We start from the raw sequence: 13,689 nt of genomic DNA on the forward strand, positions 1-13,689 counted from the left end.
TCCCTTTCCCAATCTGCTACCCTACTTTCTGCTCCATGCGTTGTGCTCTCTACTCTCCACCTTATCTGCTTTTATGTCTGCCTCTCCCTGATCTGCCACATGCCAAAGAGGCAGTCTATTTTAAGGCATGCATGCCACAGCTTGGTCATTTCTGGACAAGGCCCCTTCCAACCCTGTGAATAGAATAATCCTTAGAGTGAAGCGTTCCCTTCTTTACATGAAGCATTTATTGCAAAACCACAAGAGTTTAGCCAGTTAAGTGGGCAGCCTCTCCAGCCACAAGTTCAAACTCCTCTGCCTTTTAAAGAAGAGGAAATAGCAGTTTAGGCAGCCCCTTCCCCTCCAGAGTTAAGCAACTTGGGCCACATTTTGCCTACTTTACGAGGGTGTGCTGGAGTGAAGGTCAGTCAATATTTCTGACCATCATTCTCTGCCGCAAACCTGGAAACAGCCTGCACATGACCCCCCAGCTATTAACAGGGATTCATAAGAGGAACTTGCACCCTCTAGTACGCATAAGGGTGGGGGGAGAGCCACAGGGAAAGATGACAGGGGAAAGGAGTGCAATCTCAAATTTGAGTGAATTTTTTTTTGAGTTGGTTTAAATGAGGGTGACATAACATAACTAGATAGATGGAGACCACCTGCTTGGGCCCGACTGTGAGAATGGATACTTTTTTTTTTTATTTTGCCTTCAGTAAAAAAAAGTTAGAGCCCTCTGGAGAAGTACCCAGGCATAAACTGATCTGGCATTGGCTTTGGAGGCAAACATTCCCTCAGACCAAAAAAGTTACAGACACGGATTAAAAGACAGGATGCTTCCTCAGCAGGAATCCCAGCATTTCAATTTATTTTGTCCCAAATCAAAGCGAGGAGTGAGGCAGGAAGGGAAGACAGGGTGAAGCAAGCTGAAGAGGTAGCTTCAGGAGACTGGCTAATTAAAGAACCATGTGGATCAGTTTATGCCAAGTCTGGTCTTCCCAAGCACTTCTGTGAATCCTTGGTTAATTTGGATCTGAGGAAAGGTTCTGGGAACTCTTTGTATGCCGCTAACAAAATGCTCCATAGGTTTACCAACATATTAATTTGAATCTGAATCTGCTACCTTCACACAGTCTTATCTGGAGGAGATTTGGCCCGATTCAGGGACTGAATCCATTCAAAGCATCTGAATAGATTTGGAAAGCTTCGGCTGATTCAGAGATTGACGAAAACACAGCTGCCTCCAGCTGGTAGTTCTGTTGGGGCTGGAGGGGAAGATGCTTAACCAGGGTGGGGTGCATAGGATGTGGGTATGGCAGCATTCAGAGCAGGGGCTATGCCCTGCTGCCGCTTGCCCAGGCAGAGGGTGGGAAGGAGATGCAGGCATGTCTTGCTCTGGGCAGAAGGGGGCAAGTGGCAGCAGGGCAGAGCCCCCACTCCCAGCGCTGCCACACCCGCCGAGTAACACGCCCTGGCTGGGAAGCTTGTCCCAGCCCCAAACCCTCCCTCCCCCACTCCCACCCCAGGCCTATCAGGTGCAGGCAACTGTGTCAGCTGCCTGTTCCGTCTACAGCCGGATCTCTCAAGCAGCACCGAATCTTTCAGATCAGATTTAGCCGAATTGAATCAGGACAGTGACTCAAGTCTCCAAATTGAACCACTAGCCTCCAAATCCAAAGCAAATACTTGCCACTTCGCACAGGCCTAATATTAATGGTTGGATGCAAGTTTCTCTGGATGCAGCAAGTCCAACAACCTGCCAATGCTACCATATGTTGACCTCACTGTTACAGAAGCAACATGTATTACCTTGATTCTAGTCCCGACTGACCTGCTTGCTTTGACCAATCCTCCCTGTCAGATGCTGTTATTCTGGGTTTGCTATTTTTCCTAATGGAAGCAGACAGAATAAAGGCACCCATTGATAAATCCTCAGAATACAGGACATCCCCTTGCTAAGAGGCAGGGCCAACAGCCCCCTCAGCCAAGCAGTAGCAAGGGTTGGGGCTGTCACCATCTCCTCCACCAGTCAGCAGCAAGGGATGGGGTCTCTGGGATCTTCCACCTGCCTTGCTCCCTCCCTGGCTGGCTGGCAACCCTGATGCTCCTGGCTGAGCACTTCCCTACCCTAGGCATAGCCAACAAAACTGCAAAGATAAAATGTCTGACATGTTTTCCAGTTTCATTGGTGGAAATGCAAGACTATTTGCAGTCCATTCCCTATTCAGAAATGGGCAGGGTTACAAAGTGTTCAAAAAAAAAATGGGACAGTCTGGTATAAAGCAGGAAGCACCCACTGCTTTCCCCTGCGCTAGCAGGAAAAGCATCTATTGTAGCAGGGGAGCTTTTTCTTGTTGCTGCAGGGCACAAGTGGGGGCTAGGTCCTGGTACCTGCCTTCCCACCTGCAGCTGGTGCTTTATCTTGCAGTGGCATGGAGGAGAAGGCACACCTGGTAGGCATAGCCTATGCTCCCACTCCATTTTTCTATACAACTCCAGGCTCCTGAAATATGCATCAAGCTTAAAGGCTTCTAGGAGAGCAGGACCTGCCTTTTGCTGGTTTTGCAAAGAGCAGTAACCTTTAGGCAACTTTAGGATGTGAAACAAGTCCACTGACTATAAGCAGCATTGAGTACTAACATAGGCAAAATGTGTTAACTTAACCACAGTAAAGAAGAGGAAGTAAAACACATATAGAACACATAAAAAACAACAGTTCAGACTGATCACGAACCAGCATGTCTGAAGTAGCATAAATTGAGGTCCTGATAGGGATTGTGTGGAGGTCTAGACTAGCTACAAGAAAAAAGTATATTTGAAACAGAACAAGTCTAGGGGCCTCCTTTGTGATCTGGAAAAAACCTGCATGATTGTTATAAGTAGGGATCCTGGTTCTCTCCAATTTGAAGAAATCCATATTTTTTATTTTTTAACTGAGAAGTAATCCCAATCCACACTTTCCCCATGATAAAAAGTAAAATGAGAACTGGGGATTTAAAAAAAACAAACAAACAAAACAATGAAACCCAGGATACTTAGTTATAAGCTTGCTGGTTTGTTGATTATACATAAGGACAGATGGGCAAGAGGGAAAGAGGCAAAAGGAGACAATTGCAAGACACATGGAAATTAGATGTGAACAAGGATCAGCAACTGAAGAGGTGGTAGAATTTAATTGGCTAACAGCAAACAAAAGGAACTGTGAGGTACAAAAGAAGAGGTTATATGAAAAGCAAACTTGGGTACATGACACCAAAGACACCACTGCACAGGTGGACAGACAGAAGCCCCCTTGTCCAACAGCCTATCCTGACCAAACAAAACCCCACACAAAACACCCCCCACCCCCAGAAAAAACACCAAAAAAAATAAAAGCAACAACGTACAGTTTCTTTTTTCATACCTTTTAGCCATTTTATCTCTTATAGCTTACCAGTATAGAAGGTTGTATTGTTGGATTCCAGTTCAAAGATGCTTTTAGTCTGTGCATCAAATCGTAGCCATAGTCCAATTGCAAGAACTGCTGTTCCAGCAAGCTGCACAAAGAAAGAAGAACATGGTTAGAATATTACTTGTTAGCATCATATTCACTTTTAGATGTGAAAGTATGCCTTATGCTAAAAGCAAGTCCTGGTAGTTGAGCAATATTTACATCCCAATTAGGTGCTGCATTAGATTTTTTTAAAATACCTTTCAGCAGGAGATTCCTGTTCCACAATGAAAATATACTACATCTATGACTATGCCAAACTGTTAAGCCACACATTTCCACTGGCTCCGAAATGCTTTACAGAAAGGATTGGAACGAAAATGCATACTTTAGTCATCTGAAGTTCTCACACCAAGAAAGACACTTTTGCAACATACTGACAATGCAGTTCATTTAGCTCCAAGTGAAAGCCAGCTAGAAAATTTCAAGCCGAATTAGAAGTCTGGTTAAAAGTTCAACTTCCCCAATGCTGGGTTTCATGTCTGCTGAGCTTCTAAACCAGGGGCAGGCAGTTATTTTGGCTGGAGTGTTGCTTTGTGAGTTTTTGCAAGTTGTCGAGGGCTGCATGGGTAACCCTGCCCCTTGACAGGTGCCCTGGTCACCATCTTGGGACTGGTAGTCCTCCCTCTGCCCCTTGAGACCAGAAGTCCCTCCCCTTGCCCCTGGAAGTACTCCTTTGGATAAGAGGGTCTGCCATCTTAGAACTGGAAAAAAAACAAACAAAAAAAAAACCAAAAACAAATTATGTACTAAAAAAAAAATCAAATACCCACAATATAATATTTTAAATTCAATTAAAAGATACATTTTTGTCCCGATACGTGTGGTTGTGCTTTATATGTAGAAGTGATTGCATAATAGCTCAAAACGTAGTCTTATTCTTGTATAGTGTGTGGGGCGTGCAGCAGTGTTGTGGGGTAGGGGTAGATGTGTGTGGTATTTGTGAGATGTGCGATTGTATCTGGAGGAGGTGGTGGCCATAGGGTTTGCAGGAAGGGCTGCAGGGAGGGGGGGGGAGGAAAAGTGGGCTAGGTCCTTGCTGCCTGAAGCCTCATGGCTGTGTTTGCACTCCAGCAGCTCCTGGTGCTGCCAGGAGATGGGGGCTGTCAGGGAAGGGCCCCCCCCCCCCCGTCAGGCTTCAGGGGCAGTGTGGGGGGCTCCAAGAGCCACTTGGGGGTGGCACAAGTCAGTGGGGATGTGGGAACTCCAAGAAGGTGGTGTAGAACTTGCATCACATGCCTGAGGCTTGGGGCAGCAAAGGCCTGCTTGCCCCCCTCCCAAAACAGGTGACCTAGGGGATGCCACCACCCAGGAGGGATGGCCCGGTCCCCCCCACCCCACAGGGACCCAGTGGCCTGATAGCAGCTTGCCCCTGGCCCTGGGACAGGCAGGGAGGCTGTGCCTGCAGCCAGAGCAGAGGCATGGCTGCTTTTCCGCTTCAGAAGCTACTGCAGCTGCCAGGAGGGCCTGGGGAAGCTTCTGGCCAGCCCTGGGGGCAGTGCAGGGGGCCACCTGAGACCGCTGAGGGCACCGCATGGCCCAGGACACGGGAAGGCCAGGGACGCGGTGCACAAGTTGCATCTTGTGCCTGAGGCTTGAGATGGCAACTGCCTGGCTGCCCCCTCCCCCGGGCATCCCCAGAGGGTGCTACCACCCTGGGGAGTAGGCCTAGCCTGCCCTAGCCCTGCAAGGCCCCACCAGCCTGGCAGCAGCTCATCCCCACAGCCCCAGGATGGGCAAAGAGGCTGTGCCAGGAGCCAGAGCAGAGAGCCATAGCTGTTTTTTTCCTCTGAAAGCTCCTGCGGCCACCCCAAGCTTCCTGTGCCCCGGGACCCATGGAGCAGGAAGGCCCGGGCCTCCCCCGCAGAGCCTCCCATGGGCAGGGCAGCAGCAGCCAGGCCGTTGCTGCCCCAAACTTCAGGCACAGGATAGAAGTTCTGCACCACCTCCCCACACCTGGGGGAACATCCCCACTGGGTCATGCTGCCCCCCCCCCCCCACACCACCTCAGGGCGGGGGGGGGGGGTGGGGAATAGGGGGGTTGGGACCAAACGACAGCCAGGCAGTGCCCCAGGGCCAGTGCCAGCGGGACCCAGAGTGCAGCTGCCTGGGCTGCACCAGCACACAGACAGACAGAGGGGAGCCACCCCACTCTGAACCCTGCCAGCACTGGCTCTTGTGCACCCCCTTGCTCCCAGCTCCCCACCCCAGCCCTGTGGCCAGATGGGGACCAGCACCCCCTCGTCCCCCCTTTACCTGAGGTTCCCGCTCCAGCATGGGTGGGAATAGCTCCATGGTCCCTCTGGCTTGTGGGGGGGGGGGGGGCGGGGCAGGGCAGGCCCTGCTCTTCCAGGGACCTGCTGCAGCTTCCCCTGGGTCTTACTGCCCCTGGCTCCTGCCACTTTTGACAGGAGCCAGAGGCAAATTATTATTTATTTATTTATTTAAAAATGTCTAGGGGCCCTGCAGACCAGACAGAATGGCCTGGCAGGCTGGATTTGGCCCACAGGCCACATTTTGCCCACTCCTGTTCTAAACTCAGATCTGAATATTAGTGGTTTAAATGAGGAAGATGTGGAAACATGGGGGCAGCAGAGGGAAGAAGAGAGAAATGCAGAAGACAATGTAAAATATTACTGTCTAAAGATCAAGTGCAGCATGGGGGGGGGCGCAAGGGAAAGAAGGGTGATCTGTAGGTGCAAACCAGATCCGTGTACAAGCTTCTTGCTAAACCTGGCTGCGCTCAGTATGAACAAGATCACCATTCAGTAGTTACAGAGACAGACTAAAAATACAAAAGGGTGTGTGTGTGTGTGTGCACACACACACACACTCTAGTAGCTTTTTGGGAAATGATACATGCATATGCACATTCTGATTAAGATGCACACAGTCATGTACAACTCAGTCATTTTGCTATTCATTAACCCAATACTGGATTGCATAAAGCATATAACTGGCCTGTTTTAAAAACCCACTGTTTCAATTTAGGGAGAACTAAACTGAATTAAACCCCTGGAGTGGGTACAAGCAGCCAAGAAGCCTAATTGGAGAGAGGCCTGCAAACTGGCCTCTCCTTTTTCCTCAAATCCATTCCCTTGTTTTGCCATAATTGGAATAAACCAAGAGAAATGAGTATGCCAACAGCAACTACTAACTATTTATAGAACACCAGTGCTTTCAAAAGCCTGCAGGCACTCTGAACTATCAGTCACGACTGAAGAACAGGAACAGGAAGTGCACTAAATAATCCTAGAAACTTTCTTTCCAGTGGTGTTGTAGCAGAGCTACTGGAGAGGATAACATCAAGCCTCAAAGTACAGGAAAGGGTTAGCCAACATCTCAGAGAGAAGAAACCTAAGTAGTGCCGCCTTCCAGAAGGAAGGGAGTAGCCTTTCCAGGCTTCTGTACAGCAGAGCTACTGGATATTGCATTGCTTCAAAACTGTCCACTTTGCAGACAAAGTAAATTCCTTTCCTCCCCACAGAAATTCAGTGAGGTTGACAGACTCATCATGCCACATTCCCTTAAATTCCAGAGTAGGAGGGAATCTTTCCCCGTTCTCCCCATTTTAAGTTACAGGAGAACGAGGTGGTAAAGGTAGGTTGGAAGAAGTGTTTACCATTGAATAGCGAGTGTCCTTAGGATTTATAAATGCCCTAGAAGGCAGCTGGGAACCTGGGAAGTGACCCAGTCCCCATAGCTTCTCAGAGAAAACAAGCCATACTTGAGAAACCAGCACTGCCTGTTCAGCAAGTTGCTTGACAAAAAGAGCAATCAAAAAAGAGGAGCCAAAGGGTTCAGACAGACAGCTGACTATTATGTTGTCTCATCCCTTAGGAACCAGCCCTAACCAGAGGCTTCCAGTCTGAGCCAATATACATGAAAGTATCACTTGACACTAGAAGCTGAAGTGCAGCAAGGTTCTTTGGGTAGATAAAGGTATCTTATTAGACCAACCGAGCAGTTTGAAATGAGTTCACAGCAAGCTTTCGGGCACAAGCACCCTTCTTCAGGCATATGGAGTCTCTGCTGCTCTGATGTCATGTAGGATGTCAGTGAAAATGTAACTAAAATAGGCAGGAGGTAAGCAAGACAAAAAGCTGAAGTAGGGAAGGGAGGGGGAAAGGAGGAGGAAACAAAAAGGTCAGGAGGAAACAGTGATAAAAGATACAAGGTGAAAGAGAGGCAGTCTGTGAATAAGGGAATTGCTGGAGATCAGGAAAGTAGGAATGAGAGAAATTAAAATGTGACAGGATGTCAGTGAAAAATATAAAAGGGTAGAAATTAGGGGAAAAAAGTGACCCCACAAGATGCCAACTTATTAGGTAGGTAAAGCAGGGAAGGGAGGGCAAAGAAAACAGGAGACAAAAAAGGCCAAAAGGGGAAAACACACTGCAGTGGTAGTGGCAAAAGAGATTAACGAAGAAGGAAATGGTAAGGAAAAAAAAAAAAAAAAAAAAAAAGTCAGGGAGAAAGAAAGAAAAGGGGCAGAGAAGATGGAAAGGAGAAAGAGGGAGAGATTAAGTCAGGCAGGTACCAGGTGAATCACATGTCAGGTAGGTTGTAATGCATCATAAATCCAATATGGATATAGAGTCCATGCTTTGCTTCATCCACCTACTGGATACTAACAAGTTTGTAGGCTTGTCTATGAGAGGCATGTTGAAAGTTCCCTTTGATGATTATAACCAAGAAATCAGAGAGGGAGCAACTGTCCTGCAAGAACGTGCCCCCGTGGGTAACTGGGTATTCTCGTCTTTGATTGATTTTCAGCGTGCACTCACTCCGGTGTGTTGTTGTTTGGTCTCTCCTACATGTTTTCCATCAGGCCATTTGGTGCACTGGATGAGATGAGATACTACGTTTCTGGAGGTGCATGTGTAAGATCTAGGAGTGGTGATGGTTCTGTTGTGGAGTGTGGTTATTGAGAGTAGTAGAGATGTGTTGGCAGGTTTTACATTTCCTGTCCTGGCATGGTTTGGGTCATAGCCTCATCACCAGAAGCAAGCTCCCTATCAAAAGGTCAGTGGTTCTGGAAAGATCTCTTTAAGAATGGGGTCTTCCAGTATGGGTTGCAAGTGTTTGAGGATTTCCACGTAGGTTTCAAGGAAAAAATGGTACATAACTAATGGTGTGCGATTTGTGGGGATTTTCTTTTTGTACTACAGCAAGACTTCACACAGTATCCAGGTGGCTGTTTCAAAAAAGTGCAGGCTCTTTGAACAAGTGTCTTTGTTGGCTGAAGGCCCTTTTGAGATTTGAGAAGCAGCAAATCACAGGTATTCTCATTGCTGCAAATTTGGTGGCATCAGAGAACTTGGCTTTAAAAATTACAGCTTTCTTGGCGTGTTTAGAACAATTGCTGGTTCTGTATAGATAACCATGTTGGTCTGGGGGTTTCTTGTATATTGTAGTTTGAATTTTACCATCTTAGATATTGATCATGATGTCCAAAAAAGAAATTCTAGTGACAGTCTGATGGACTTCCACCAAGAAGCCAACAAAATCGCCACCCCTCCATCAGAGACTGCAGGATTTTGGTCCAAATGATTAAGTCATTGATGTATCTTGGGTATAGTAAGTGTTTGATGGTGCTGTTCTTGAGGAAGTCTTCTAGGTGGGCCATAAAAAAGTTGGCATATTGTGGGGTCATTTTGGCACCCATAGCCTGGAGGAAGTGTTGGTTGTTGAAACTGAAGTTGTTGTGCATGAGGATGAAATACAAGTTCAGTGATATCCTGAGATCTGTATTCCAAGTTGTGACCTCATTCTTGTAGATGAGGCAGGCCTGGATGCTGTCCTGGTGTGGGATGTTGGTGTAGAAGCTAGTGAAACCTATGGTGGCTAGGAGGGTATTGCTGGGAAGGTGGTCTGTGTTTGAGTTTGCTGAAGTCAGTTGCATCTTGGATGAAACTCGGTCTTTGGGTGACAAGTGGTTTTAAGATGGATCCGTTAGGGTTCCATGGTTGGAAATGATAGGTCTGCCAGGGTTTTCTTGTTTGTGGATTTTAGGGAGCAGGTAAAAAGTCCCTGGATTGGGTAGTGGAGGGATCAGGGTCTGAAGTTTCTTGTAATTTTGATGGAAATGGATGTTATGGTGGCTTTGAGTTGAAGTGGGGAGTAGGCTCTTCCTCTAGTTCTTTCATAGTAGGTAGTGTCAGAGTAGTCTGATGGCTTCCTTTTAGTTATTCTTAACTGTGAAGGCTACATATGGCTCCTCTATCTGGTTTTATTAGTATTTGGTGGTTGAATCTTAGAGAGATTCCCTGGCCCATCTTTGAGAGGGAGAGGTTGTTATGGTGGCATTTGTTGTTGAGTATTTCATTGTTCATTCTCTCCAAAGTAGTCAATGTAGCCATTGCGGTTTGGATTTCATCCACTGTTAATTGGCAGGTAGTCATCACTATTAAGTGCAGCTAGTCGCTTATTTGGGATGCCCCTTTCCTGAGCAAGAAAAGGCAGGTCTACACTGGAATGCTTGCTAACAGATCTAGGTTGGCAAGCTGGGCTATTACCTGTATAACTACTATGAACAAGGGACCTAAAGTATAAGCTTATTTAGCTTTGCAATTTTAAAAACTGAAGACCCACAAACTGCACACATCATAACCATGCTGTCCCAGTGTTACTGCATTAGCTATGCCAGCTGTTAAAACTTATTTTAGCCCTTGTCTAAACTGAAGAGAAAGCCAGAATAATTTTGTGCCTTACAGCCGTCCTGAGAATCTCAGTGTTTCGAGTCTTTGCATTTGCACTCTCCCAATAATGTGTTTTTCTGCTAAAGTCACAAGCCTCCTAGTTACGTTAAGAGGCAAGCCACTACTTCCACTGCAAAAGTTCTAGAGTTCTAACTATTCTGGCTGAAGAGAAAAGCCTGAAACACACACACACACACACACACACACACACACACCCCTCCCCCGCTCTTCCCAAGGCTCAGGGGAAAAACATAAAGGCAAAAGAACCCAAAGTTTTCCAGTCTCATGATTTTGAAACCCAATTCATGATTTCTTAACACAGTCAAGAGTTGGCAACCCCCCCCCAGTATAATCAAATAAGTGACAGTGTGTTTTTAAAAAAAAAAACAAACTTTTTTTTTTAAACCTTAAGAAAAGCCTCTACAGAGCCAAATGCAAGAGTAACTGAGAACTGAGGTGGCTATTTACCATTACTGAATCATTCAATTATACTAACTGCAACCCTGCTGCAAAACAGACTTTATTCCCAAGGGGTAAGGAGGAGGAAAAGGAAAATCTGAGTTATTACCATCACTTGCCCCTAAGGCTTGTTTTGCAACTGCACTGAAACTAAAAAAATAAATGGAGGTTCATGTAGGAAGACTTGCACCTGGAATGACTGCAAAAGTTTAAATTTTAGCCTGAAAGATGTCCAAGTGAACAGCAAGTTTGCTGGACAGTCCCAGCAGCTTCTCCAGTGCCTGCTGCTGCTACGCTACTACTATGATGGACGCAGACCTCCCTTGGGCTGTCCACCTACACTAGGCTAGGAAGAAGTTTATGTCCATTAGAACAGTGGACCCTGGGGTTTCTCAACAATGAGAAAACAAAAGGGGCTTTCCTAGCTGTGAGGGATTAAAACTTTTTTGAATCTTCTTCTCCCCAACCCTCCCATATCCATACAAAGAGGGACAGATACAAAAGCAAATGTTGTCAAGGAGTGGTTTTGCCACAATCACACATTCCAGGACCAGCCATGATCATGTCATGTGCAACACACCCACTCAAGTTTCCTTTGCAAATGTGAAAGTCCACCTGATCAATAGGGCACTTCCAGTCTCTGGCTAGGACTCCAGATAATATAGCCCGCTGATGAGATTGCACTATTTAGATCCAACTCACAGCTCATTAAAACAAGCACAAGGCAAATGTTGTTTATAGACCCACCCCTGGTTGCTGGGATACATGGCTTCTTGGCTACTAAAAGCTACATACTTAGCTGTTGTTGCCAGACATCATTAACACTTTAGTGAACTAGTGGCTGAAGGATGACAGGTAGTTTTTTTTTTCTTTCTCTGAAGACTAAAAAGCCACATAGGGTCTCACCAAGCCTTCCAATGTGCACAACATCCACTACTGTCCCCCTTGTTTAAAAAACAAACTTTGAGGTAGTTCCAATTTGGGGGTGGCCAAAAATCTGGCCCATGGGCTGGATTGAGTCCACAGTGTTTCTCAGCCACCCCTGCTGCTGCCAGATGCAGCCCTGCTGCCCAGGCACCCCGGCCTGTCCTCCCCACACCCACTGCCAGGGGTGGGACCCACACAGGCAGGGATGTGCAGCCAGGTAATAGGGATGGGGCCACAGCTGGGAGTGAGAAGGACAGGAGGGGCTGAGGAGACCCCGGGAACTTGGGGTAGTGACAGCATGGGGCCAGGCAGAGCCACAATTCACCGTCTTCACACCCCTGTGGTGAATGCAAGGTGCTGCGGGGGGGGGGGGGGGGGCTTCCCCCCAGGGAAGCAAGATGGATACTTTAGATTATTAACCCCCCCGCAAAAAACAAAACAAAACAAAAACAAAACACAACCATCACCACCGACCATTTTTATAGGCAGGAGGAAAATAGTTTAAAACAAAAACACACATTACTTTCAAATCAAGAGGATGCCTTATGATTTTTCCCCCCCCCTCTAGATACCACATCCCTCAAAAGCTCCAGCTGGAAAGAAAAGGAAGGATAATTTAGAACTAAAGTGGCAAGCTTCCCGCTTTGGACTGTAGTTCTTTCATGCAAGTATAAAAATAAAAAAATTAAAGGACTTCTATGCTTAGCATCTCCATGTTAAAAAGGTGCTCACATTTGTAGGGCAAAGGGGTTTAAAACAAAAATATGCTAGTAATAAGCATGCTGAAGTGAAGGTACAGGTTTGCAACTTTCAGGTTTAAAATGAACAGGGGGTCATTTTAACAGAGTTCAGCTCCAACTATTGGGCTGCTTCCACCACAGTTGCAGCTTCCTACAGGCTGGGTTGCCATCTCTGCCTGTCCCAGCCACCTGGTTTCTGAGCCAACACCCCCCTCCCTCTACTGCCAAACCACTGAAGAAGCCCATGGGTTTTCAGAACTACTTTATTGAAACTAGATCCAGCTCACAGGCAATAGGTTGCCAACCTGTAGGTGGCTGTTCCACTGATCATTGAACAACCAATCTTTTTTAACCTTCAAAGGAAAGAGAGAGCTTTTTGCCATGGGTTATGAAGGTGCTTGGTTGTGTAGGGATGTTAGATACTACCAGAAGATGACAAAACTGATCTTTCAACCATCACCTTCTGATTTTTAATTAAAAACTGAACAACTGTGGCCAAGTTCCAGCTGTTCTCTTGGTATGTTCAAAGGATTTACAGAGTAAATCAGCTTCATCATTCCCCCATATAGTCATTTGACTGGTTACTGAATTAACCCCGCCCCCCCCACAAAAAAAAAAAAAACAAAAAAACACACAAAACCAAACCAAACCAACAGCCCCAAAACCCACACCTGATAAAATGAGGTGGTAAAACAGAAACTAGTATTTAAAAACAAAACACAAAACACACAACAAGTTGAAGCAGGGCCTTGATCAGGTACACTACCCAAGCTTTTATTTATTTCCTTTTTAGAAACCCAAAATGCTAGCTTAATGGCATCCTTTAATAACTACAAAATGTGAAGTCCTTATTATGAAAACAGACCTACTGCAGACCTTATCATATACCATGGTAAGCATAAAAAAAAAAAAAAAAAAAAAAAAAAGAGTCCAGGATATCTGAGCAACCCACTGCTTCCATTCTCCAATGCCTCCCACAAGAAGTTTTTAGAGTGCCTGGTTTATACCCTGATAATACATGAAAGTGGCTACACTAGATTTCTTCCTCCACAACTTGCATTTCTTTATATCAACCTATAGATAAATTGCTTTCCAGAGACTGTCATCCCTTTTCTGTAATCCCTGAACTGGCTTCCATTCCCTTTTAAATCAAGGCGTTAACTCTTTTACTGCTTTCCAGGCTCTATCCCAGCACATATCTTCTTGTACAACTCCATTTGCCTGCCAGGCATCATGCACACCTATGGCACTGTAGAAAAAAGTCTGGGAGGATAGAAAGGGTGGTTATACAGAACCATCTTTTATCTTGAGGAAGATATGAAAAGGGGACATAGCTCTTCTGTTTTCTGATCTGGATGGTAGATCAATGTGGTAGTGTTTACTCCATCAT

General features: G+C 46.1%; 1 protein-coding gene across 1 annotated transcript in view; it reads right to left on the reverse strand.

The window, feature by feature from the left end:
• The window catches only part of CD9 (CD9 molecule), a 40,309-nt gene that overhangs the window by 13,698 nt on the left and 12,922 nt on the right, over window positions 1-13,689 (reverse strand). Inside the window, exon 2 of the mRNA XM_090043872.1 lies at window positions 3,416-3,518. Coding sequence (XP_089899998.1) covers window positions 3,416-3,518 — 103 coding nt within the window. The remainder of the gene's footprint in view (window positions 1-3,415; window positions 3,519-13,689) is intronic.

This window comes from Crocodylus siamensis, chromosome 4, assembly GCF_052110815.1.
Source record: "Crocodylus siamensis isolate JL-2025a chromosome 4, ASM5211081v1, whole genome shotgun sequence".
In the NCBI taxonomy this organism is placed as follows: Eukaryota; Metazoa; Chordata; order Crocodylia; family Crocodylidae; genus Crocodylus; species Crocodylus siamensis.